This window comes from Anomaloglossus baeobatrachus, chromosome 2 (genome assembly GCF_048569485.1).
Source record: "Anomaloglossus baeobatrachus isolate aAnoBae1 chromosome 2, aAnoBae1.hap1, whole genome shotgun sequence".
In the NCBI taxonomy this organism is placed as follows: domain Eukaryota; kingdom Metazoa; phylum Chordata; class Amphibia; order Anura; family Aromobatidae; genus Anomaloglossus; species Anomaloglossus baeobatrachus.
Window position 1 is genome coordinate 325,605,413 of NC_134354.1, and position 26,589 is coordinate 325,632,001.

The 26,589-nt window shown below is 48.5% G+C and overlaps 1 protein-coding gene across 2 annotated transcripts in view; it reads left to right on the plus strand.

The window, feature by feature from the left end:
• GPN2 (GPN-loop GTPase 2) overlaps positions 1-26,589 on the plus strand; it is a 160,513-nt gene that overhangs the window by 26,941 nt on the left and 106,983 nt on the right. For both annotated transcript variants that reach the window (XM_075335907.1, XM_075335908.1), the window contains exon 2: positions 8,526-8,682. In XM_075335907.1, coding sequence (XP_075192022.1) covers positions 8,526-8,682 — 157 coding nt within the window. The remainder of the gene's footprint in view (positions 1-8,525; positions 8,683-26,589) is intronic.

Below are 26,589 nucleotides of genomic sequence, written 5' to 3' on the forward strand. Positions count from 1 at the left end.
TATTTTCCACCCCAAGCTCCTCAACATATCCCAATAGGCAGATCACTGGTTCCCTGGGGAGAACACACCCATATGTTCTTCCTATCTTGTGGATAACCTTAGTCCAAAAGGAGACCAGTCTCGGACAAGACCACATCATGTGAAAAATACCTGCGTCAGATCCCTGACACCTTGGACACTCCGAATTCCTTTTCAACCCCATTTTAAACATCAGTAAGGGAGACCTATATACCCGGTGAATCACGTATAGGTGAGACAGTCTGGCCGGTTCGCTCATGGAAAGTTTAGGGACATACGCCAGGATACTCTCCCACACCTCCTCTGTTATCGGCCCAACTTCCTCCTCCCATTTAGATTTAGTTTTAATTGGGTATTCTAACAGAAAGGTATGTAGTATATCTTTATACGTGCCAGAAATGATCCCTTTAGTGCTTCCTCCGCCCTTACACACATACTCCAGTACCAGGTCAGTCTGTATGGCCACACTTTGTTTAGCCGCTTGGGCTGCAATCGCATGTTTTAATTGTCTGTAGTGGAGCCAGCCGGACGCCGGTAACTGAAACTCACTCTGTAACTGCGGGAACGATTTCACAATTCCTCCGTCCAATATCTGATGCATGTATATTACACCCTTGCGTCTCCACTCCTCAATATTCCCCATTTTCTGAATCTCCGGGAGATTACTGTTATCCCAGATAGGTGTAAACTTGGTTAACCGGGTCACCCCTCTCACCCTTTTCAGCCTATCCCAGGTCTTATTTATAAGTGCCATTGTTGGAGATGTTCTACCCAGGAGCCCCACCGCACCATCCTCTAGTCCCATTACCAATGGACTTCTACCCACTATGTATTCCAGTACTTCTTTAATGCCCCCATCTTTCTCTCGATCAGACTAACCCCTGAGGTGTTGACATTGCGCCGCTATATAATACAATTCCGGATTTGGGATTGCTAGACCCCCCTCATCCTTCGGCCTTTGTAAAGTCTCTAATCGCACCCTAGGCTGCTTTTTACCCCACACCAGGTCCATAAACAGCGAGTTTATCCCTTTAAATCTTTTCCTTGAAATACAAACAGGGGCATTGTGCAGTATGTATAGGAGTTTAGGCATTACTACCATCTTTAGTAAATTAACCCTTCCAACAACTGACAAATGTAGCTTGTTCCAGGCATCCACCTTGGTTCTCAATTTTTTAAGGAGCGGCCATAAGTTCACCTGTATGTATTTTTCTACTGGCAGAGATATCTGTATACCTAGATATTTAAATTCGTCCACATTCTTCAATTTGTTAGCCCCAGTATCCTCATTTGTCCAGGCTACTTCCCCATCCACCTTAAAGAGGCTTGATTTAGACCAATTAATGGTCAGTCCCGAAACTTCTCCAAATTTCTCTATTATCTGCATGGCATGATCCAATGAGGCTGATGGATCCCCCAAGAAAAGTAATAAATCGTCAGCATAAAGAGCTATTTTCTCCTCTAAATGCCCATACTTAAATCCATGGATCTCCTTTGTTTTCCTAATGGCCGCCGCCAGAGGCTCTATTGCAATAGCAAATAGGAGCGGCGATAGTGGGCAGCCCTGTCTCGTTCCCCGGTGCAACTCAAACGCTGAGGAGGTCATACCGTTAACTCTAACTTTAGCAGTAGGCCTATTATACAACAGCTGCACCCACTTTACAAACCGTGGGCCAAAACCCATATGCTGCAACACTTTCCACAGATACCCCCACTCAACACTATCGAACGCTTTCTGGGCATCTAACGAAGCGATCACCCTCCGGCCAGGGTTGTCAGGCGGCAACTGTAGATTAAGGTACAATCTCCTGATATTAGCAGCTGTCGACCTATTGGCCATGAACCCTGATTGGTCCATATGGATTAGGTTAGATATAACTCCAGTCAGCCGGTTTGACAACACCTTAGCCAGAAGCTTCACGTCCGCTGTTAATAACGAGATGGGTCTATATGAGTCTGGAAGCCTCGGATTTTTATCCTCCTTAGGAATTACTACTATTATTGCTTCTCTCATAGATTCAGGCAATACACCTTCCCCCTCCGCCACCTCAAAGACTTTCAATAGTTTGGGTAATAGGATTTCTTCTAACTGTTTATAAATTTCAACTGGTAGCCCGTCTGCTCCCGGTGCCTTGTCATTGCTCATGCCATGCAGAGCGCCCTCCAGTTCATCAATAGTAATAGGTGACTCCAGTTTATCTCTATCCACCACAGACAACACCGGAAGCTCACCTCGCTCAAGAAACGAGTCCACCTCTTCCACCCTCATCTCTCCAATAGAAGAATATAGCGTGTGATAGAAATCTTTAAAGACCCCAAGGATCTCCTCAACCTCAGTGACCTGTGTCCCCTCCACCGTGTCCATACCATGCACAAATGAACTACTCCTTTGAGCTGCAGCTATGACCGATAATAGATGACCAACTTTTTCCCCCTCCTCATAAAAATGCAATTTTTGGAATGCCTGCTTCCTTACCGCCTTCTCCAAAAGCATCTTATTAACCTGTTCATGCGCCTGCCTAAGATTTTGCTTCGCGTCCGTAGTAGTACTCCGGATTGCTTCCAGCTCTGCCTTATCTAAGGCCTCCAGCCTATCTTTCTCATCCTGCCTCGTCTGTGTTTTACGTTTACAGATATCCCTGAACAGGAGCCCCCTGAGGTATGCCTTCATCGCATCCCATACCACCAGCGGACCAGTGCTACCCTCGTTGTGGATAAAGAAATCCCCAAGATCCCGTTCTATATTCCCCATATTAATATGACGGATCCATGCTGGATGAAGCTTCCACTCTCCCCTCCTTCCCCCTGTCAGGGTTCCCAGTCGTATGGACACTAGAATTGGGCTATGATCTGAAATCACTCTTGTCAGATATTGCACGTCACTTATCATTGCATCCATCAGATCACTAGCTAGAGCCATGTCAATGCGGGACAGAGTGTTATGTGAAGCCGAATAACAAGAGAAGCAGGATACCCTCCCATTCCTCACTCGCCAGGCATCCACCATTCCAAGTTCCCCAATAAGAGTGCCAAACGAAGTCATACAACTATCCTGAATACCTGGAGGTCTACTACTCCTATCCCAGTACAGGTCTATCACATTATTGAAGTCCCCCACCAGTAAAAAAGGGATTACTCCCCCCTTCTCAGAGAACTCCCTTATCTCCCTTAGTTTGGTGCACTTATATGGAGGTGGTATATATATTGCAGCTATACACATGAGTCTGCCAAATATTTTACACTTGACGGCCACACACTGTCCCTGTTTATCCACATACACTTCTATCTCTTCATATTGCACAGAGTTATGGATCAGCAGTGATACACCCCTTGCATAGTTGGAAAAGGTGGAGTGATAGGCCTTCTGCACCCATCTCCTATTTAAAACATGTGTTGTCTCCTTTGTTAGATGCGTTTCTAGTAGACATATTACTGACGGGTTCTGGTCTTGAACATATTTAATTATCGCCGCTCTCCTAGACCTATCTGATAACCCTCTAATATTCCAACTCAACACCTTAATTTTATCCCCCATTATCCCACCCAGTAAAACCATCAAACCTTGTAGTATCTCCCCATGCTGCCTCTACCCTACCCCTTTCCCCCCTCCCCCCCTGCTCCCCTCCCCTCCTACTCCCCACCACTTCCTGTTTTCGAGTACTCCCGTGAAGCATCGGGTTTTCCAAACCTGGTCCATAATAATCCCTACTAAATTCCCCCCTACCTCCCTCGCCTTCCCCTCTTAGACACATTTTAAAACTCGTCCCTTTTCCAACAATTCTCCACTCCCCCCCTTTCTATGTATAATCATATTCCACTCAACCAATATAACAGTAAAATGGCGACCAGTAATTAAACTGGAATCTCAAATTGTAAATACCCCCACCGCGCCAAATTAGGCAGTCCCCATGTCCTGCGAAGCTCACATCAAACCCTTCGCATTCCCCCTGCATACTACCTCAATCCCAAAGGGAAGGAGAAAAAAAAAAAAGAAAAAACAAGAAGGGTCCCCTGTAAGCTCCTAAGGATGTTGTAGAGCCTCAGCCGGCCTTCTCCAACACACTGCAGATTCAGACAGTCAGCTCATTCCTTCAAACGGATCCGCTTTTCGTTTGCGTCCAACCACTGCATGGCTTCCTCTGGAGTTGTAAAAAAGTGCACCCGCTCCAACGCCGTCACTCTTAGCTTTGCCGGGAACATCATTGAGTATTGCACCCCCATCTCTCGCAGGCGCCTCTTTACTCCTGTAAAAGTCATACGTAGCTTTTGAACAGAAATGGAGTAGTCCGGGTATATGGAAATTCTCTGGCCGTCAATCATAAGATCCTCCATGTCTCTTGCCTTTCGCAGTATAGTGTCCCTGTCTCTGTAGTTGAGGAGCTTGGCTAGCATAGTGCGAGGGCCCCTGCCTGCTGGTTGTGGCTGCATCGGGACTCTGTGTGCACGTTCCACAGCATAGAGCTTGGATAAGACATTAGCACCCATTTTCCCCCTGAGCCAGTCTTCTACATATTCAGTGGGGTTTCTGCCTTCCGCTTTCTCAGGGATGCCGACAATTCGGATGTTATTTCTTCTAGAGCGGTTCTCTAAATCATCATTTTTTGCCATGATTTCAGCTATCTGCTGTGCAAATGTTTTTTCAGACTTTTGTAGTTTTGTAATATGATCCTCTGTTATCCCCACTCTCTCCTCTACAGCCGTTGTTCTCAGGTCTGCTTTCTTGAGATCTTTCTTAATGTCAGCAACCTCTGCCTGTAATCCCTTAACTTGCTTCGTCAGGGAAGTCAGAGCCTCTTTACAAAAAGACACCACTGCAAAAATGTCCTTTAAAGTGGGGTTTTCTGGAGCCTGGTCTGCACTATGTGCTTCCTCTACTTCTCCTGTCTTATCTTGCTGCTGTTCACCATCCCCCATCTCATCAGAGCTGGCATTGTCTTCTCCCTCCTCACCTCTGTTATCTGTATGCTGATGTGATTTCTCTGAAGTCCGGGCAAATTTCTCCAGCCTTGCCAGGACCTGCATCCTCTCCTGACAGGCTGCATTCACTTTCTCAGCTTCCTGCCTTATCATGGCACCATCCTGAGAGCTGGGGACTTTCCCGCCTCCATTATCTTTTTGCCTGTGACGGACCATGGCACCTCTCTGCATCCACCAGACTCACTCCAGATAAGTCCTCACCACCTTATCTTCCTGACAGCCGGCTGAGGCAGTGATAACAGCGGTATTCAGGGATTTATCAAGGGAGTTTGCAGGAGAGCTCCACAAACACGTCTCTTCACATTGCCGTCCAGGCCACGCCCCCGAAAGAGAAAAATCTTAATTACTTACCGGTAATGGGATTTTCAGAAGCCCATGACAGCACCCTTAGTTCCCCTCCCTATTCACTCGCTGTGGGCACCCTTCGGGGAGTGTCAGCGTTAATGGTGTTCTTGGTGGTGGTATACTTAACCATTTGTTTTGTTTTTTTGTTGGTCCTCTCTGGCTCTGTAAACCTACTGATGTGGAGGAGAGGTGCCGCCCTTTTATTCAGTGGGTTTCCTGTCCTGATGTGGGCAGAACCTCTCTCTCAGGTGGTGCTGTCATGGGCTTCTGAAAATCCCATTACCGGTAAGTAATTAAGATTTTTGGAGTCATGAGTGTGACCTGTTCCCTTGCCATATGTTTTTATGGTTTTAAATGTCTTGTGTGATATTGTTTTTAACTAATTTCTGTTGCTATCAATAAAGATGTCATTTTGATTGCTAATTATTGTTTTTGGAGTTTAATCTGAGGAATAAACAAGTAGTTTCGAAACGTGTTGGATTGGCCCTTTGCGTCTCCCCTCCTGCTTGTGCGCATTCGGTGTCGGGTGCCTTGCTGTTTTTGGGATGCCGACGGCTGAGGCGTCCAGCAGCAGCATCAAGCCCAGCAGCAGCATCAAGCCCAGCAGACCGGAGGATCGCTCTACTGTTTTGGGCTAGACGTTCACAGTACCCCGCACCGAGGAGCCATACCGAGGTTGGCGCAAGTTTAAGCAGATCTACTTTATTTTGAGCACTCTAACTGGAGATCACTTGGAATTGTATTCCTGCAAGTGAACGATTTGCATCCAGCCTTAATATGGAGCCCTCCTGATCTGTACCTCCGGTTACGTATGGTCACTGAGTGTTCCCTTGGCTGAGAAATATATTTACTTTGATACACTTCTCCACTGTTTAATTCATTTGTTTTGTGTCTAAGGGCGGCTTTGCACGTTGCGACATCGCACGTGCGATGTCGGTGGGGTCAAATCGAAAGTGACGCACATCCGGCGTCACTTTCGACATCGTACTGTGTAAATGCTAGATGATACGATGAACGAGCTCAAAAACGTCGTTATCGTATCATCGTTGCATTCACCGACATTTCCATAATGCCGGTGCCGTGACAGGTACGATGTTGTTCCTCGTTCCTGTGGCAGCACACATCACTGTGTGTGAAGCCGCAGGAGCGAGGAACATCTCCTTACCTGCCGCCGGCGGCTATACGGAAGGAAGGAGGTGGGAGGGATGTTTACATCCTGCTCATCTCCGCCCCTCCGCCGCTATTGGCCGCCTGCCGTGTGACGTCGCTATGACGCCGCACGACTCGCCCCCTTAGGAAGGAGGCGGGTCGCCGGCCAGAGCGACGGTCGCAGGGCAGGTGAGTGCATGTGAAGCTGGCGTAGCGATAATTTTCGCTACGCCAGTTATCACAAGATATCGTACCTGTGACGGGGGCGGGGACTATCGCTTACGACATCGCAGCATCGGCTTGCGATGTCGCAACGTGCAAAGCCCGCCTATCCCCAGCAGGAGAGCAATCTGCGCATTGGTTTTACTCTTATATATGGAGTTTTTCTGTGACCTTTTTGGTTGGGTTGTACTCTGTGAGCAAGCGACAGAATAGTGACTGCACATCTCATAGTGTAGGGCAGGCTACACTGACAGAATAGTGACTGCACATCTCATCGTGTAGGGCGGGCTACACGACGCCCCCTGTAAAAGCCGGGTTAGCGAAACGTACGTCGGGGAATAGGACGGCAGCAACCGCATACTCTTCCACCCAGGTAATTACCATGATTTTGTGCTCCTATTACGGTGTTCTATAATTTTCATTGTACGAACCACACAGCTTTCCATAGTGGGCACATCTTTACTGTCTTATGGATCCCCTGTTTGTGGCACAAGCGGGGCCGGCATAGCTTTCTATGACCGGGCGTTAGCTTGATATATAGTCATGGTTTATTACCTTGCGGGAGGTAGCATGTAAATTCTACTACTGGTGGTAACAATTGTTTAATTTTGGATGTCAATAGACTTGGATTTATATACATTATTGTTGGGATTTGTGCAATATATATGCACTTGTACACTTTATGTGACATGTTTACAGGATATTAGTTTCATATATTGATACAATCCAATAGTCCTCTATATACCTAGGCATTTGACACTTTACATGTTCATCCAGAGATATTTTTGCATGCTTATTATATGTTGCCGATTCTTTTATTGCACATCCTACTGCATGTATCCATTTTAATATGTGTGGAATGGGTTGTCACGGGTTTTTGATTAATAAACTTTCTGCGCAATTATTATAGACGCTTGTACTCCTTTTTTTTTAAAAAATATATCTATAATTTTTTCATGTTGTGATGTAAGTATTACTTGGAGTGTCTAAGTTATTAGGTTGACCAACTTGACGTTGATATATACTGACAGAATAGTGACTGTACATCTCATCGTGTAGGACAGGCTACACTGACAATAGTGACTGCACATCTCATCATGTAGGGCAGGCTACACTGACAGAATAGTGACTGCACAGCTCATCATGTAGGGCGGGCTACACTGACAGAATAGTGACTGCACAGCTCATCGTGTAGGACAGGCTACACTGACAGAAGAGTGACTGCACATCTCATCGTGTAGGGCAGGCTACGCTGACAGAATAGTGACTGCACATCTCATCGTGTAGGACAGGCTACACTGACAGAATAGTGACTGCACAGCTCATCGTGTAGGACAGGCTACACTGACAGAATAGTGACTGCACAGCTCATCGTGTAGGGCAGGCTACACTGACAGAAGAGTGACTGCACATCTCATCGTGTAGGGCAGGCTACACTGACAGAAGAGTGACTGCACATCTCATCGTGTAGGGCAGGCTACACTGACAGAATAGTGACTGCACAGCTCATCGTGTAGGGCAGGATACACTGTGAGCCAGCGACAGAAAAGTGACTGCTTATCTCATCAAGTAGGGCAGGCTACAATATTGGGGAGTGTTGACACCTGTAGGCCACACGGTGTCACAAATCTGCCATCACAAAGTTACTACAAAATTTTGTCTCAAACCTGGACAACTCCTTTTAGTTTTTAATCTTTCCCATAAAGCCTGGCCGCTGGACTGACAATATAACTGGCACCCCATCTTTTAATAAGTAATTGTAGATTGACAACATTTTTGTGTTTTCATATTTTCATTTTTATATTTCCCTTTAGTTATGTGCCGTACACCTTGTGGATTCCCATTATTGCACAGACCCAGCCAAGTTCATCTCTGTTCTCTGTACATCGCTGAGCACTATGCTTCACATAGAGCTGCCCCACATCAACATCCTCTCCAAGGTGGACCTCATTGAGAATTATGGTAGACTGGGTGAGGTTGAAGTTTTTTTTTACTAGTTTTGTATTATTTTTGTTATATTATGCTGTAATACACAACAATATAATTGATAGCCTTGTTTTGGTTGTTTTTTTTTCCCTTGACTTAAAGAGAAATTAATTGTCCTAGTAGGAAACTACCGCTGGAAAGCAGTTGTGAAGGCTGCAGCTGATGCCTGCACGCTGATGGGCTGCAGTAATTACATGGAATTTTTAATGTTTTTAGACCAGGCGTGCACAATATCTTTTGGTTCAAGAGTTGCATTGCCATACTAAACCAATCCTAAGGGTCACAAACAATTAAACCCATTCACCACCTAGCCTATTTTCACCTTCATGGCCATGCCAATGTTTTCAATTCTGACCGGGACAATTTATGAGGTAATAATAACTCTGGAATGATTCAAAAGATCCCGGTGAATCTGAGATTGTCTTTTCTATTTTTTGTGACATATGTTATTTTATATTTGTGGTAAATTTAGGATATTATTATTTGCGGTTATTTGTGAAAAATTCAGAAGTTTGGTGAAAATTTTTACTATATATATATATTTTTTTCTATGTTCTTAAACCAGAGAGTTATGTAACACAAAATAGTTAATAAGTAACATTTCCCACATGTCCACTTTACATCAGCATCATGAAGCATAATTTTTTTTTTGTTAGGAGGTTAAAGGGGTTACATTTCATCAGTATTTTCATTTTTCCAACAAAATTTTTAAATAACATTTTTCGTTTTAGCCACCACATCACATTTGAAGTGACTTTGTTCAGCCTTTGTGACAGAAGATACCCAAAAGTGACACCATTCTAAAAACTGCACCCTCACACTGCTCAAAACCACATCCATTAAGTTTATTAACCATTCATGTGCTTCAGAGGATCTAAAGCAATGTGGAGGGAAATGTTGCTTTAGCCCCATATTTTTCATTTTCACAAGGGTAACAGGAGAAAATGAACTCCAAAATGTATTGTGCAATTTCTCCTGAGTACGCTGATACCCCAAGCGTGGTGGAAAACTACTGTTTTGGTGCACAGCAGGAAAGAAACTCCATTTTACTTTCTGATGGCAAAATTGGCTGTTTAGGGATCTGGTGCTGTCTGCAAGCAGCCAGTAGCCCAGACCAGAAGTGGAGTGCTTCTGACTTTCCTGGTGACATCACGGTGGCGGGAAACTGCCTCAGATTCAAACCTGCTTCAAGGGGAATGGTGCTTCACCAACATGGAACATTCTGCAGACTGTGAAAGATACTGCATCTCCGTCCCTGGTATTCTGGTTCCTTGGTGGATGAGTCCAGGGGGTTCCCTGATGCAGTTATAACTGATGGTCTGCATATCTGTTCTGTTTTGTCTAGGACAAGCCTGGTTAACACTAGAAGTCCCAGAAATTTCGAGCTCCCCCCTGAAGTCCCGAAAGAGGGTCAAATGACCCTTAGTCCAAACTGAATAGAACTAATTATAAACTAAATGGCTAAACTCAATGGAAAACAATCTCCTGTGGTGCGACAGTAATGGCCTTAATTACAGAACAAAGGACGGTGATTATAGGATGTTAGCTAAAATCCTTCAGGTCCTTCGACCCGTCTCTGGGTTCCAAAGGTAGAAATGTTAAATGACCCCTCTCTGGGACTTCTAGTGTTAATCACTGTGCAAGACAAAACATAAAGAATGTGCCCTTTGCAGGGTTAAGCTGGCCACTACCTATAATAAGAAGTTTTGTCTAGCTTGCATAGACAAGACTTTGTCAGGAGAGTTCTCATCCCGGTTAGAGAATTTGAAATCCCTAATTAAGGATTAGGTAAAGAGGTCCTTGAGGGAGATTATGCTGGACACGTCTTCAGGGAGACAGATGGCCACTGGGACTCCAGCCCAGAAGATGGGGAGATCGATAGATTTTATTCAGCTCATTCCTCATCATCATTCTCAGACATTGAGGGAGGGCAGCCCATACTTCCCAATAGAGGATACGGGAAGGCTAGAAAAAGCGATGAGGGCTACTATGAGAATTGAGGATGTCAGAAAGCCCAGATCTGTTCAGGACATCATGTTTGGGAGGCAGGAGGCACGTAACCATAAATGCATCCCAGTCCACAAAAACATCATGGCTGTAATCAAGCGGAAATGGAAGAGACTGGATAAAAAGGCATCATTCCGAAAGAGATGAAAATCAAGTCCCATTTGATTCAGAAGTCAGAAGTGTGGGATAAAATCCCAAAAATAGATGCCGCCGTCTCCAAGGTATCCAGAAATACGGTCCTCCCATTCGACGAAGCAGGATTGTTGAAGGACTCCTTAGACAAAAACGCTGACAGTTTCCTGAAAGAGCCTGGGAATTGGGGCAGCGGCTTTCAAACCAAACATTGCAGCCACGTGCACTGCTAGGTTGCTGAGTGTGTGGCTTGGTCAGCTGGAGACACGGATAAAAGGACAAGTGTCCAAGTGACTAGCTGCTGTCTACTCTCCCAATTATTAGTAAAGCGGCAGATATTCTGACTGATGCTTCGGTGGAAGCTGTGAGGCTCACTGCACAAATTTATTCCCCCTCAAATCCTGCCAGGAGAGCCTGATGGTTGAAGAACTGGAGGGGAGACTTACACTCAAAGTTGAGGCTCTGTGAGGTTCTGTGTAAAGTAGATCTCCTCTTTGGAAACTGCCTGGATGACATACTGGAGAACGCATCCGATTCCAAGAAGGTATTCCCAAAGGCTAATCTCCCAGACTTTAGAAAATCATTCAATCCTGGCAGGAGAAATAGGCTGCCAAGAGACCTGAAGAGGGGAAGTCAGAACTGGAAGGAGGGGCCCAGGAAAAAGGAATCCAGAATGGAGGGTGTTTTTTCCAGGGCCTTCAGAAAACCCAGCAGTCAATGACGCCAGGAGAATGGATTTTTCGTCCTGAGGTTATCTGTCAGTGTTGGGACACGGCAGATATTGATCTATTGGCTTTCAGACTTAAACCGAAAGGTGCCGAAATTCGTCACTAGAACTCTCGACCTTCAGGGCGGTCGAGGCCGACGTTTTAGCGATTCCTTGGTCTCAGTTTTCGCTGCCATACCTTTTTCCATATCTACCTTTTCTTCTTCTCAGACTTCTCAAGAAGATCAACGCAGGGGGAATTCCTGCAATTTTACTACCCCCAGATTGACTCCAAAGGGCTTGATATTCGGATATCCTTGGTCTTCTGAGTGATGTTCCATAGTCTCTTCCAGATCGCCCAGACCTTTTTATCTCAAGGTCCATTCTTCCATCACAGTTTACAACCTCTCACTTTAACTACATGGCTGTTTGAAGCATAGGTTTTAAGGAGATCAGATATCTCGGATTCAGTCAGTCAGATAACGATCAGAGCGCATAAACTTTCACATTGTATATTTCATAGCACTTGGAGAGCATATTTTCGCTGGTGTCACTTTTGATACCTTTCTAATGGTATTTTCCTTGCCATCACTGCTGGGTTTTTTTTTCTGTCCAAGTTGGTATCTGGGCTAGTGCTTGGCTCTCTAAAGGCACAGCTTTCTGCCTTAGCTCTGTTGTTTCAGAAGAATTTAGTAGCAGAACCACAGATAAAGACTTTTTTTTTTCAATTTGTAAATTTTTATTGATTTTTCAAATAGCCAAAAATTGTTCCAAAACAAGTCTTGATGGTAAACATCGTACAGATAATAATGTATACATATTGAATCATTGGAGAGAGAAATAAAATATATCTTTGTACCGTGTTAGCCAGTAGAGATAAAAAAAATTGTTTAAAAGAACAGAGAGTCCTCAGTGGTTGATACCTTTTAATGGCTAACTGAAAGACTGGAGAGAGAAAGACAGACAAAAAGAGGCATTAATCACAGTTATGATTGATAAGTGGGAAACTCCGGAAAAGAAAAAGAAAAGCAGTCACTCCCCAAAGAAAGACATCAGCAGGGAAAGAGTAGAGAGGATGAAGAAGATTTGATCACTGGAATCCACACTTACGAACAAAATCAGCTACCAAAGATCCTGGGTACATAACAACCAAACTGATGCCTCAATCTATCTCAACACCGTCCGAAACATCGCCGAAGATAAAAAGGCCTCCCAATGGAACCACTTTGTGGCCATGGAAGATTACTCCTGATGGGACTCAGCCACCAAAGTCTCCATCCGGTGGTACAAAGACATTTCCATAAACCACTCCTCCAGAGAAGGGGGATCTGTCTATCTCCAGGGACGGGGAATTATAGTTTTAGCTGCCTGCAGCAAGTGTTGCAGCAATGAATTTTTTATAGGCCATTTTAGACATCGGAAACATGAACAACAGCACTGCCTCCGGTGAGGCTGGTACTGTGATGTCCGTGACAGCCTTAACCAATTCGAGCACCCCCTCCCAGAATGCCCTCAAAATCGGGCATGACCACCAAATGTGGATCATTGTTCCCTCCTCCTCCCAAATTGCAGCACCAGCAAAGCTTAGACACCCCCGGAAACCATTTATACAGGGCCGTAGTTATACGATACCATCTAGAAACTATCTTAAAACACATCTCCTGAGATTTTGTTGCTATTATGGATTTGTGAGACAGGAAAAAACACCTATCCCACTGCTCCTGTGTAAACGTGGTGTTGAGTTTTTGCTCCCAGGCCCCGCAGAAGGAGGGGAGCGTCCTCATTCCCTTTACAGTCAACATGGCATAGAGGACCGAAATTACATGAGCCAGTCCCAAAGGGGCGACACAAAGCTCCTCGAACCTCGATAGAGGCCGCCCAAAAGTAAATTTATCTGTAAGTGTATGGAAGAAATGTTGAAGTTGAATGTATTCTAAGGTATGCCTCTCTGAGGCTGGATGGTCCCCCAAGATGGACTGCAAAGAGAGGAGGACACCCTTAGGGGCGACGTGGTACATGCGTAGTGGGGACCTTTTGGAACAATGGAGGAATGAATGTGTGGAGGAGCCCGGCAGAAAACGTGGGGAGTCAACTAGAGGCTGCAGCGGCCCGCTTGGGTCCACCAAAACCCCCCTGATCGACGGAGTATGAATAATTTTCAAAGTTTGCCTAACCGAAAAAGATAAGGGGACTTTAACCCGAGAAAGGGCGGGCCAGGTCCAGGGAGTCGTTGTCACTGACATAGGACAGATGTCATGTGCTAACTGTACCCACAGCTTGGAGGCTTGACAATGTATTAGGTCTAGCAGTCTTGCGTGTGCTGTCGCAAAATAATAGCGTCTGCAGTCAGGTAGTCAAGCACCGCCAGCAAGTTTGGGCCGGGTCAATACCTCTAGGGCGGAGTCTACGTTTTTTAAAGGCCCACACAAAGCCTCTCAAGGAGCTTCGCACTTTCGACCAAAAAGGGTCGGTATGTAAATCAGAATAGTCTGGAGGAGGTATAGCAGCCTGGGGAGAACCGTCCTTTTAAGGATACTAATTCTCCCAAACCATGAAAATTCTGTCCTATCCCATGCAGCCAAACACTCCCTCAACTTGCTAAGCCAGGGATGAAAGTTGAGCAGAAATAATTTTGCGGGGTCAGACGGGATGAGGTTCCCCAGATACCTCCAGTGGTGCAATAGGTTAAGTCAGATTGTAGAGATCTGACCACTTGTTGCGGTAGAGCTATACTCAACACCTCTGATTTATCCAAATTAAGCTTAAAATTGGACCACTCCACAAATCATCGGATCACTGAGATCAAGGGCGGCAATGACACTAGCAGGCTGGTTATTTATACCAATAGATCATCGGCAAATGCCTAGTATTTATATTCTACTCCCGCGACCCTTACGCCCCGAATGCCCAGCTCCTCTCGTATTGTGTGCAAAAGATGTTCTATTACTAATATTACTAATACATAGAGCAAGGGAGATAATGGGCAGCCCTGCTAGGTTCCGTTACTTATAGAGAAAGAGTTTGATAGTGCACCATTAACCTTTATTTTAGCCGACGGGGACTGATATAGAGCAAGGACTTTAGAGGAAAATCCAGGACCTAGGCCAATATTGTGCAATGTTTGGGAGATGGTGTAACAGCGTGTCCCTCCCCCACCTGTGCTCATGGTGTAATAGTCTGTCCCTCCTTGACTGTCCCGTATGTACTACTTCTGGTGGGAGATTGTTTGTTTTGTTTGTTTGTTTGTTCTTCTCAGCATGGGACTCATCCAATCCACAACTTGGTAGACAGAATAAAGCCAGGACCTGTAGAATCCTTTCATGTATCAAATGTCGGGGGGGGCCCTTCTGCTCACCTAAAGCTGGGGTCACACTAAACGACAACGACGTCGCTGTTACGTCACCATTTTCTGTGACGTAGCAGTGACCTTGTAAGACACTGTTATGATCGCTGCTTAGCTGTCAAACACAGCAGCCGAAGCAGCGATCATAACGACACGCGTCGCTGTACTGCAACATGTGCAGAGAGCAGGGAGCCGCACACACTGAGCGCTGGCTCCCTGCTCTCCTAGCTACAGTACACATCGGGTTAATTACACGATGTGTACTGCAGCTACATGTGCAGAGAGCAGGGAGCCGCGCACACTGCTTAGCGCTGGCTCCTTGCTCTCCTAGCTACAGTACACATCGGGTTAATTACACGATGTGTACTGCAGCTACATGTGCAGAGAGCAGGAGCCGGCGCTGGCAGCGCGAGAGCGGCGGAGGCTGGTAACGAAGGTAAATATCGGGTAACCACCTTGGTTACCCGATGATTACAGTGGTTACAGCTTACCGCAGCTGCCAGATGCCGGCTCCTGCTCCCTGCTCGCTTCATTTTGTCGCTCTCTCGCTGTCACACACAGCGATGTGTGCGTCACAGCGGGAGAGCGACGACCAAAAAATGAAGCTGGACATTCAGCAACGAGCGGCGACCTCACAGCAGGGGCCAGCTCGTTGCTGGATGTCACACACAGCGACAGCGACGGGACGTCGCTGCAACGTCACAGAAAATGGTGACGTAGCAGCGACGTCGTTGTCTCTGTGTGTGACACCACCTTAAGGCGCTGATCCCAGGAGAAGTGAACAATGAGACCCATGTTAGTTAGTTGGATCTCGGCTGGAGAAAGGACTAGGATCTATAGCTGAGGCAAGATCCTAGTGCCTGTGTATGGACTGTTACAGATTGAAGATCGGTGGCTACGTGGGATTGTGTTTTGTTGTTCACCCTGTTGGACTCAAGGAACTCATATAAGGACCATTGACATATGTTCCCTGGCGCTGGAATACTGGGAGGTGCCCCCGGATCTGTTGGTTTGTTGTGGACTCCTTGCAGACTTTAAGGCTTTATATTCATGTTTGGTGCTCTTTCTTTGTGGTTCCAATAAAGCCCTTTGGATTGTTCCTCGGCCTGGCGTCCCTTACTGCTCTGTCGCATACCCTGTCATAGATGGCGGGCCATGAAATCCTATCAAAGGCTTTCTCTGCGTTCAGCGATAATCTTAATTACTCACCGGTAATGGGATTTTCAATAGCCCATGACAGCACCACATGAGAGATAGGTTCCGCCCACATCAGGACAGGAAACCCACTGATAAAAAGGCGGTACCTCTCCTCCACATCAGTAGGTTTTCAGAGCCAGAGAGGACCAACAAAACACAACAAACAGATTAATCATACCACCACCCAAGGAAAAACACCCATAACTAACACTCCCCGAAGGGTGCCCACAACCAGTGAATAGGGGGGGAACTAAGGGTGCTGTCATGGGCTATTGAAAATCCCATTACCGGTGAGTAATTAAGATTTTTCCCTGCCGCCCATGACAGCACCACATGAGAGATTTATATAGACCATCCACCTTAGGGAGGGACCACCGCCTGCAAGACCCGTCTCCCAAAGGAAAGGTCAGTTGTGGAGGACAAGTCCAGCCTATAGTGCCGAAAGAAAGTCCCAGGAGACGACCAAGTAGCCGCCCGACAGATCTGGTCAATAGAGGCATCCGCCCTCTCTGCCCAAGACGTAGACACTGCTCTAGTGGAGTGCGCCCTTATGCCCGGAGGAGGAGTGGCGTCTTTAGCCGAGTTCGCCAAACCGATGGCATCCCTGACCCATCTGGCCAAGGTAGCCTTAGAAGCCCCATGCCCCCTGGACTGCCCCTGAAAAGTGACAAACAGGACCTGAGACTTCCTCCATTCCCTAGTCCTATCTAGGTACGTGACTAAGGCCCTCCGGACATCCAACGTGTGTAACCTAGCCTCCTTCTCGTTCCGAGGGGGGTCACAGAGGGAAGGGAGCACGATCTCTTGGGACCGATGAAAAGGTGTAGAAACCTTGGGCAAGTAGAAGGGATCAGTCCGCAACACTACCCTATCATCCAGAATCTGGGTATAAGGGTGAACCACAGACAAGGCTTGGAGATCCCCCACCCGCCTGGCCGAGGTGAGTGCGACGAGGAGAAAAACCTTAAGGGACAGCAGTTTGAGAGGGACTTCCCCTAAGGGCTCAAACGGTGGCCCTGTGAGGGCATCCAACACTAAATTAAGGTCCCATGGGGGAACCCGGGGAGCCTGAACAGGTACAGACCTGGACTTAGATTTAATGAACCGGCAAATCCATTCATTCTGTGCCAGACTACAATGAAACAGTGCCCCTAAGGCCGATACCTGCACCTTGAGCGTACTGGTGGAGAGCCCCAATTCCAACCCCCTCTGGAGGAATTCTAGAATAGCCGAGATAGGAGGGGGGCCCTCCGCCCGAGCCCCCGACTGAAGGAGAAAGCGCTTCCAGACCCTACCGTAAATGGCCGTGGTGACCACTTTCCTACTGCGAAGAAGAGTATCGATTAAGCAAGAGGAAAACCCCCGTCGAGCTAGCAGCCGCCGCTCAAACGCCAAGCCGTCAAATGGAGATCCGGGTCGGGGGGTGACGGACTGGGCCCTAGGACAGGAGATGAGGGGCGTCCGGGAGAACCCAAGGATCCACCAGAGACAGTGTCCGCAGCCAGTAAAACCATGCCCGTTTCGGCCAGAAGGGGGCGATGAGAATAACCTCCGCTCTGTCGGTCCGGATTTTCCGGAGAACCGAAGGCAACAGGATCAGGGGAGGAAACGCGTACAGGAGGCCGTGAGACCAAGACATCTGGAAGGCATCGAGGGCAACAGGATCGTCTCTGGGGTTGAGAGAGCAGAACCTGTCCACTTTCCGATTCGCCCTGGTAGCGAACAGGTCGAGAACAGGAGCACCCCACAGGAGCGTGAGCTTGCGAAAGACCCCCGGGTCCAAGGACCACTCCCCCTGACTGAGACAGTGCCGGCTGAGGAAGTCTGCCTCCTCGTTTTCCGCCCCCCTGATATGAAGAGCTGTTAAGGAGGAGAGATGTTGTTCGGCCAGCTGGAAGATGCGCATGGTCAGAGCCAGAAGAGAAGGGGATCTGGTGCCTCCCTGATGGTTGACGTACGCCACCGTCACCCTGTTGTCTGAAAGGACCCGAACATGGCGACCTCTCAAGAAGGGGAGGAACCCCTCTAGTGCCTTGAGAACCGCCATGAGCTCCCTGTAGTTTGAGGACTGTCTGACCAACCGAGCGTCCCAGGGACCTTGAAGCACCTGTTGGCGCAGATGGGCGCCCCACCCCCAACGGCTGGCATCCGTGACTATAGTGTCCGTGACCGGGGAAAGCCAAGGAACCCCCGTCCGGAGGTGAGAGGGGTCCTGCCACCAACCCAGGGAGTGCAAGGAGTCTTCAGACAGGGTCAACTTCTTCTCCAAACAGCCGCCACACAGTCTCTGAAACCGAAGGACCTCCAACTGGAGGATTCTGGAATGCAGTTGGGCCCAACATACCCCTGGGATGCAAGAGGTAAGAGTCCCGACCAGCGACATAGCCTGCCGTAAGGACATGCCTGGGCAACTCCTTACGGAAGAGATTAAGGACAAGATCCTGGCGACCTTGTCCACCGGCAGGTGGCACAACTGACTTGTGGAGTCCAGGACGAGACCCAGGAAGACCTGACATTGGAGAGGCTGGAGTCTGGACTTCCGCAGATTCACCACCCACCCCAGACCTTCCAGGATGGAGATGACCCTGGTCACATGAGCCGCACATAGAGACTCCGACTGACCCACTATCAGGAGGTCGTCCAGATACGGAACGATCAATATGTCCTGTTCCCTGACATGTGCCATGACCTCTGCGAGGACTTTGGTGAAGATCCGCGGGGCCATGGAAAGCCCGAATGGCAGCGCCGCGAATTGGAAGTGTCTCAGCCTCCCGGAGACGTGTAGTGCGAACCTGAGGAACCGCCGGTGAGCCGGAAAAATAGGGATGTGATAATAGGCGTCCTTCAAGTCGAGGACCGCCATAAAACACCCTGGATACAACAGCATGACAGTTGACTTCATGGTCTCCATTTTGAAGGCTCGCTGCACCAGATGCAAATTCAAGTTCCTTAGGTTGAAGATGGTGCGGAAGGTGGAGTCCGGCTTCCGAACCAGAAACAGAGTGGAGTAAAAGCCGTCCCCTTCTTGACCTAAGGGGACCTCCTGAATGACTTTCCTCGAGAGGAGAGTTAGCACTTCTACTTCCAAGGCCATCTGCCGCTCTGGGGACCGCAAGGATGTTATTATTAGAGACCCCCGAGGGGGTGAACGGAAGTCCAATTTTAACCCCTCCGCCACAATCTGAAGAAGCCACTTGTTGGAGGAGATTTCCTGCCATGCATGGAGGAAGAGGGACAGCCGGCCCCCTACCTGATGACAGGCGTCATTGAGAGGGTTTGGGCTTATTATCGGAGTGCTTGCCAAAGAGAAAGCCCGAGGTATTCTTTCTACGGTCCTTCCACTGATCTTGCGGTTTTTGAGACTTCTTTGCGAAAAACTGACGCCTCCGAAAGGGCCGGCTGCGAGAGGACGCCACCGGAAAAACTGGAAACCCCTGTTTCTTATCGGATGCCTTAGTGAGGAGGTCGTCCAGGCCAGAGCCATAAAGATAGGCACCTTCACAAGGCATAAAAAAAACACAAAAACCTGAGCTGAAACAATGTTCAGTAAACATGCAACATTAAGCATGTGAATTGCAGCCTTAAGACTAGAAAAAACCAAGGAGAAAAATTGTATGAAAAATACCCTGAATATAAATAAATAAATTGCAAGTGCTTAATAACAGGGTACTTAGTGTATACATTTTTGCAAAAAGGTAAAAAGCTGTCTCACCTCGTCACGGTGTACCCATCTGAGACAGTCCCTAACCTACTGAAGTTAAAAACATTATCAATACCTGACTTGTGTCATGTCAAAACTCCAATATGGATGGTGGCAAGTGGTTAGCTGTGTCCCAGATAAAATACCTTCACAAGGCATGCTGCATAGTCGCCCCTTGGATTGGACATCACCCTTCCAAGTTTTCAGCCAGAGGGCCCGACGCGCGGAATTGGAAAGCGCCGCCGACCTGGCAAATAGTCTTAAAGAATCAACCGAGGCATCAGCCATAAAGGCAGCAGCACCCTGTATTAAGGGCAAGGACGAGATAATATCTTTCCTTGGAGTGTCATTGCGCAACTGGTCTTCCAACTGCTGAAGCCACACCATCAAAGACCGGGCAACACAGGCGCTGGTCACGGCAGGGCGCAAGCCACCTGCCGTAGACTCCCATGTACCTCTCAGAAAACCATCAGCCTTCCTATCCAGCTGATCCTTAAGGGACCCCAAGTCCTCAAACGGCAAGGTAGTGGAGCGAGACGCCTTGGCAATAGCGACATCAATTTTCGGGGTTCTATCCCAGGAGGTAGACGCTTCCCCATCCACAGGGTACTTCCTTTTAAGGGAAGAGCTAAGATTCAACCTTTTGTCCACTTTTTTCCACTGGTCAGCAATGAGACTTTGAACCTTTTGGGGAATGGGAAACCCCTTACGCTTCCTGGAATCCAAGCCCCCAAACATGACATCCTGGGTAGATTCGGGCCCCCTGGGGTCCACGATGCCCATGGTCGAACGTACCGCCTTCACCAAAGGTCCTACGTCTGCCGTAGGGAAACAAGGACGACCACCTTCATCGGAAGAGGAAGAGGAGTCAGAATCTGAGGGGGAGGATCCCGAGGAGCCTGACGACCGAGAGTCATGAGCTGAACCCGCCGAGGTATCGGGAGTAGACAGCTTAGGATGACGGGATTTCTTGCGCCTCTTGCCCCCCTTAAGGGATTTAAGGGACTCCTGTACTTCTGCTCTGATAATGGAACGCAATTCAGATGAGAACCCAGGCCCCTCTTTGAGTAGGGTCTGTTGGATACAGTCTGCACACAGGGCCTTGGCGTAATCAGAAGACAGGGAGGATTGGCATGTGGCACATTCCTTGTGACGCTGCTTGGAGGCACATTTTTTCGGCACCTAACAAGAGAGGGGACATGGAAACGGGGACTTAGAAACATGGAAGACCACGAAGTCCACTCACCCCCACGACTCCTGGCAATACCGGATCAGGAGGCGGATTCTTATCTCCCTTGGACCTCTTGGGACCCACCGACCGAACGCTCCCCGGACTGGATACAGCCTTCCGGGAACGATCCGCAGAGCCGTGTTCCGAGCCACGCTGTGGCGACTCCTTACGCTGCTCCTTGCTGCGGGGTGAATCTCCTGCCATAATGGTAACAATGGAGGAGAAAAAACTCACCAGTCCCAAGCGCCGGTCATATTTGAAACAGAGATCCCTCGTTACATGGGCGCCGCCATCTTGGATCCTAGTGCGCATGCGCACACCAGTCACTTCCTGGTCGCATTGCGCACGTCACCATGGAATCGCGTCACTTCCGGCCGGAGCGTCCTGCTTCACTCCAGCGTGCTGCACAGCAGGGACAAGCCTTCCAGCGGCCGCCGTGAGTGCGCAAATCCCTGGAGCGACGCCGGGCCGAGCTCCCGCTCCAGGCCCGCGCCTCACCGCCGCAGAGGTCTGAGACCGAGGGGGGGGTGCAGCTAGGCCCGAGCACCGGCTTCAGGTAAATACCAGGCTTCCACACCGGGTCGGACCTGGGACAGCAATGGGTTGTCCATACCAGGACAGGAAACCAAACTGATGTGGAGGAGAGGTACCGCCTTTTTATCAGTGGGTTTCCTGTCCTGATGTGGGCGGAACCTATCTCTCATGTGGTGCTGTCATGGGCGGCAGGGAAAAATGCCATAAGGGGCGTTTTTGTTTTTTCCGTAATTTAATAATATCTATGGTTTTGATGGTATTATCTCGAGTTTCTCTACCAGGGACAAATCCGGCTTGGTCTGGGTGAATTAATTTAGACAGGAGGGGGCTTAGTCTATTGGCCAGCATCTTGGTGTATGCCTTCAGGTCAATGTTTAATAGTGAGATTGGCCGATAGCTCTCACACTGCTTAGGGTCCTTCCCAGGTTTGGGGATCACCGACACAAACGCGGTCAAGGAGTTGTGTGGGAAGGGGGAGGTGTCCGTCACAGAGTTGAAGGCCGCCAACATTACCGGTGACAAAAGCTCCAAGAAGGATTTGTAGAATTTAGAAGTCAGACCATCTGGCCCCGGACTCTTATTTTCGGGCATGTCACCAATAGTCTCAATTAACTCCTGCAGCGAAAAGGGAGCCTCCAACTCTCTGACAATCCCCGCGTCCAGAATCCAAAAAGGCGAGGGCAGGTCAAGAGTTTGAGATGGGGGGAGGGGGTAAATTATATTGCTTAGCATAGTATGTTTGGAATGCCTCGAGGATCTCCAGTAAGGTGTTGACCATGAGGCCCCGTGAATTTTTGACACACGAGACATCATTTTGAGCAACTCTCGCTTTCAAAGCCCTGGCCAGCATTCTGCCAGGTTTGTTTCCAAACTCGTAGAACCTGCTACGACCCACCTGGAGAAGACGCTGAAAAGAGGCATCTATGTAGTAGCGATTCATTCAGTCTCCGGGGATGGAATGACTTGGAGAAGGAAGGGACTCATGGGATCAGGAATAAAAACTGTAATCCCTGTCAGCTGGTCGTTGGATTCTCCAGGCGTCAGCCAATTGCTACAACTGGAGGGTTTTATTGCCGCGTACAAGACGTGTTTTGTTTTTTTTTTGGGGGGGGGTTGGGGGTTCCCCCCGTTGTCCAATACCGGTTCTAGTGTGACATTTAGGTCTGCGCATAGAACTGTGACGGTAACTAATTGTGTAATCATATCAACCGGGTTGGGGACATAATTTGCCTGGTCTTGATTAGGGGCATATAAGTTGACAAGTGTAATTAGCTGATCTTCAATTGATAGCGTTAAGATAAAGTATCTGGCCCCAGAGTCAATGGTGCATTTAATGGTTTGGAAAGTAAGGGACTTATGAATAGCTATTGCTACTCCCTTGGACCACGGCAGGGGATTGTTGGCAAAATACCAAGTCATGTAGTGTCTTTGTCTAATGGTCAGAGGGTTGCTGGATTTAAAGTGAGTTTCCTGAAAGCAAATGATGTGTACCTTTCAGCGATGAAATTGATGAAGAATCTGTGCACGTTTTTCCAGAGTGTTGAGACCCCTGGCGTTAAACGATGCTACATTCAGGTCTGCTATACTAGCTTCGTGGATATTACTAGGTATAGAAGATGGAGCGGACTCCCGTGATCATCCTCGGTGAAAAGAGAAAGAAGAGATGTTATTAGAGAGAGAGAAGAGAGAGTAACAAAAAGGCAAAGCCTCTGCTGAGAGGAGTACTTCACTTCTATCTATGCAGAGGAGCTTGAATGGTCCAAAAGGGCCAAGCAGTGGCTCCCAACCTATTGGGTAGGATGAAACGGTCAACCATGCACAAAGAGAACGCAGAGCTCCCGGGTCTATAGGGATATAACATGCTTGGTATCCCCGTACAAAAAATAAGATATGCTAGTATGGACAAATCGACAACATTTGTAAAAGAATATAATACAGGGAGAGAAAATAAGACATCTACACTTGGAAGAGCCTCAGGGGCAGACTGTAGGACTACTGAACTAAGAGCGGGACCTCTTCTCCTGAGGGTTTACTTTTGCACGACGACTGCCCAGATCAGATTCAAGTCCGGATCCTCCGCTCGACCCACCAGCTTCCTCCAATACTAACAGCCACCTGGGAAGTGACAGATTTGGAAGGTCCAAGCCAGAGGAATGCCGGTAAGTCCTCCGGGGAACGTAGAACGCAGGAACGAGCACCCTTCCTCACCATGAGCGAGAAGAGGAATCCCCATCTCAAGGGTATTACCTTCTCAAAAAGGAGGTCCAACAATGGTTTAATCGCTGAATGCTGGAGGAGGGTAAACCGAGACAGGTCGGGCATTATTCTGGCATATGGAATGCCTGAAGAATATCCTCTTTGATGGCATAAAAATTAATTTGACAAATTATATCCCTCGGGCGAGGATCATCGGGATTGGGCGGAAGAAGAGCCCTATTGGCTCTATCCATTTCAATGTGTGCCCCTGGTGGACGACCGAAGAGGTTATTGAAGATCGAAGTGATTACCGACAATGTCAGCTGGAGCATTGGATTCCAGTAGACCCCGTATCCTGAGGTTTTTTCTACGATTACAATTTTCAAAGTCATCCACACTGACTAAGCTCTTGAATTTGGGCGGCTTGGTGGGTGACAGTCTCTCTCAGGGACTTGACCGAGGACTCAGACCGTCTCTAGGCCTGAGAAATGGAGGTTACTTTTGTGTTTGTGTTTAGGGTGGAGAGTTCAGCCCGGAATTGTGCAAATTCCAGTTTACATTCCGTGATGATTTGTGTGGTTCAAGTGGAAATGTCCTGCTTAGTAGGGATGGATTGCATGAGGAGACACAGATCACCTAGCGAAGCTGGCCTTTGATCATCTCTAGATTCTTGATTAAAGACTGGGGGTCAATCTCTATGCCCCTGTTGTGGTGGGCGAGTCCCATAGAATGTCGGGGAGAGCCCGTCAATACCATGTCTGTGGAAGCCCTGACAGGGGACTACTGATGATCCATTGCAGTCTGGGCACGTAGGAGGATCCCGTCGACCACCCGGGGAGAGAGTTGTGATCCAGTTCCATGGGGTGGGTCACACCAAGATGCTTGTCTTTTGGACAGCCCCTGCCCCTGCTCTTGCTCCGTGCCGTCTTGACCCCCGTATGCCTGGGGAGTTAAGGCCTTTGGGCCTATGATGGAGGAGCCAGAACTCAGGTCTGGTGGTGGGCTCCGGGCGTGTGGAATCAGCGGGGCACTCAAAGCCTGATTATGGGACTGGTGGCATCCTTGCTGGGGGGGCTCCTCTGAGGTGGGATTAAATCTGCTGGTCGCGAGGGGGCGTGTCCTGGACATGGCGGTGTGAGGAAGCTTGTTCTCAGAGCTCCCGCGCCCACAGCTTCTCATACATATATCCCGCGGACCCCACTCTCCCAGGATGTCCTCAAAGAAGAAACTGGGACCTCCACTCTCTGGTGGCTTCGTCAATCGAGTGCATATCCTTTTCAGATCATGCTTTTACAGTCACTCTATCCCTCTGCTGCCCCATCGGGAGGCAGGGTCAGTGGATACTGAACGCTTCGCTACTCAACGACCCTACGACAATGCGGGAGGCCCTGGCAGAATATTTTGACTAGTGGGAGGGAGGTGGTGTCTCCCAACATTGTATGGGAGGCACAGAAATGTGTTGCAAGGGGACTGTTCATCAAACATGGTGATCGTCTGAAGAGGGAACGGGCAGCATAGGTCACATCTCTCTTAGCTGACATACGGGAGCTGGAAACAGTACACAAGGGGTCTCTGGGAGGGGACGTGAGTGCCAGACTGGCCAGGAAGAGGGAGGAGCTGCGCTTCCTGTTATATTAGAAAGCTAAGGGAACGTTGGCTAAGTGTAGGAGACACTTCTACGAATCCGGCAACAAGAGTGGCAAGACACTGGCTAGAGCTCTGCGGACTCAGAGAATGAGGGGCTACGTTCCTTGAGTGCATACCTCTGGAAACAGGTGGGCCACATTACCGAAAGACATTGCTTCCGCCTTTAAAGATTTCTACTCCTCTCTTTACTCGATAGACGGGGGGCAGTCCGAGAGGGCCAGGGCGAAACTGCGCCAGCGTATCCAGAACTATATCTCGGACTCCAGCTTAAAACATCTTAAACACGAGGATGCGGCCGCCCTTGAAAGGCCCATCTCTGAGGAGGAGTTTTGAACCGCAATTAAAAATTCTCCCACCGGCAAGGCCCCTGGAGCAATTGGTTTCCCTTTGCAGTATTACAAAAAGATGGGCTCCCTACTGCTCTCCCCATTTCTCTCAACCTTTAACAAAATCCCACTCTCCGCGACATCACCCCCCTGTCGAGGGACTCACTAGCCGCTAATATAGTAATCATCTCTAAAGAGGGTAAGGACCCTGCTTCTTGCTCTAGCTACTAGCCTATATCCCTCCTCAACACGGACCTGAAGCTTTTCACTAGAATCTTGGCAGATAGACTCTCCCCGCTGCTGGGGGGGGGGTCGTTCACCCGGACCAGGCTGGGTTTATGATGGGAAGAGAATCAAGGGATAACACTACTAAGACTTTGAATTTAATCCATAAGGCTATATCTGAAGGGCTGGCCCTAATGCTCCTGTCGACTGATGCAGAAAAAGCGTTTGACAGAGTTAATTGGATATTCATGGAGGAGGTGCAGTGGGTTTGGGAAGGATGATGCTCTGGTGGATTTGTTATTTGTATAGTATCCCATCGGCAGCAGTCAGGGTGAACGGTGTTATGATCCGGAACCAAGGTAGCACACCCGCTCCTGCTTCCCCCACGGTGAGCCAGAGACCCCAGGGGAGCTTGAGAAAGTACCGGTCGGCGTCGGGCCCGGAGCCTCTGCGGGCGGCCCAAAGCAAGTTGGCGCCAGCAGGCCTGCGGCGCCTTCCAGCCAGGGATTCCCCAAGTGCCGCCCGACGACCGCCCACAACCTGCGATGCAGTGCAGGAGACCAGCGCTGGGAAGAAACTGACAAAAGAGTGTGTGTGTGTGTGTGTGTGTGTGTGTAATCCGGAGGATGTGAACCCAGGTACGGAGGG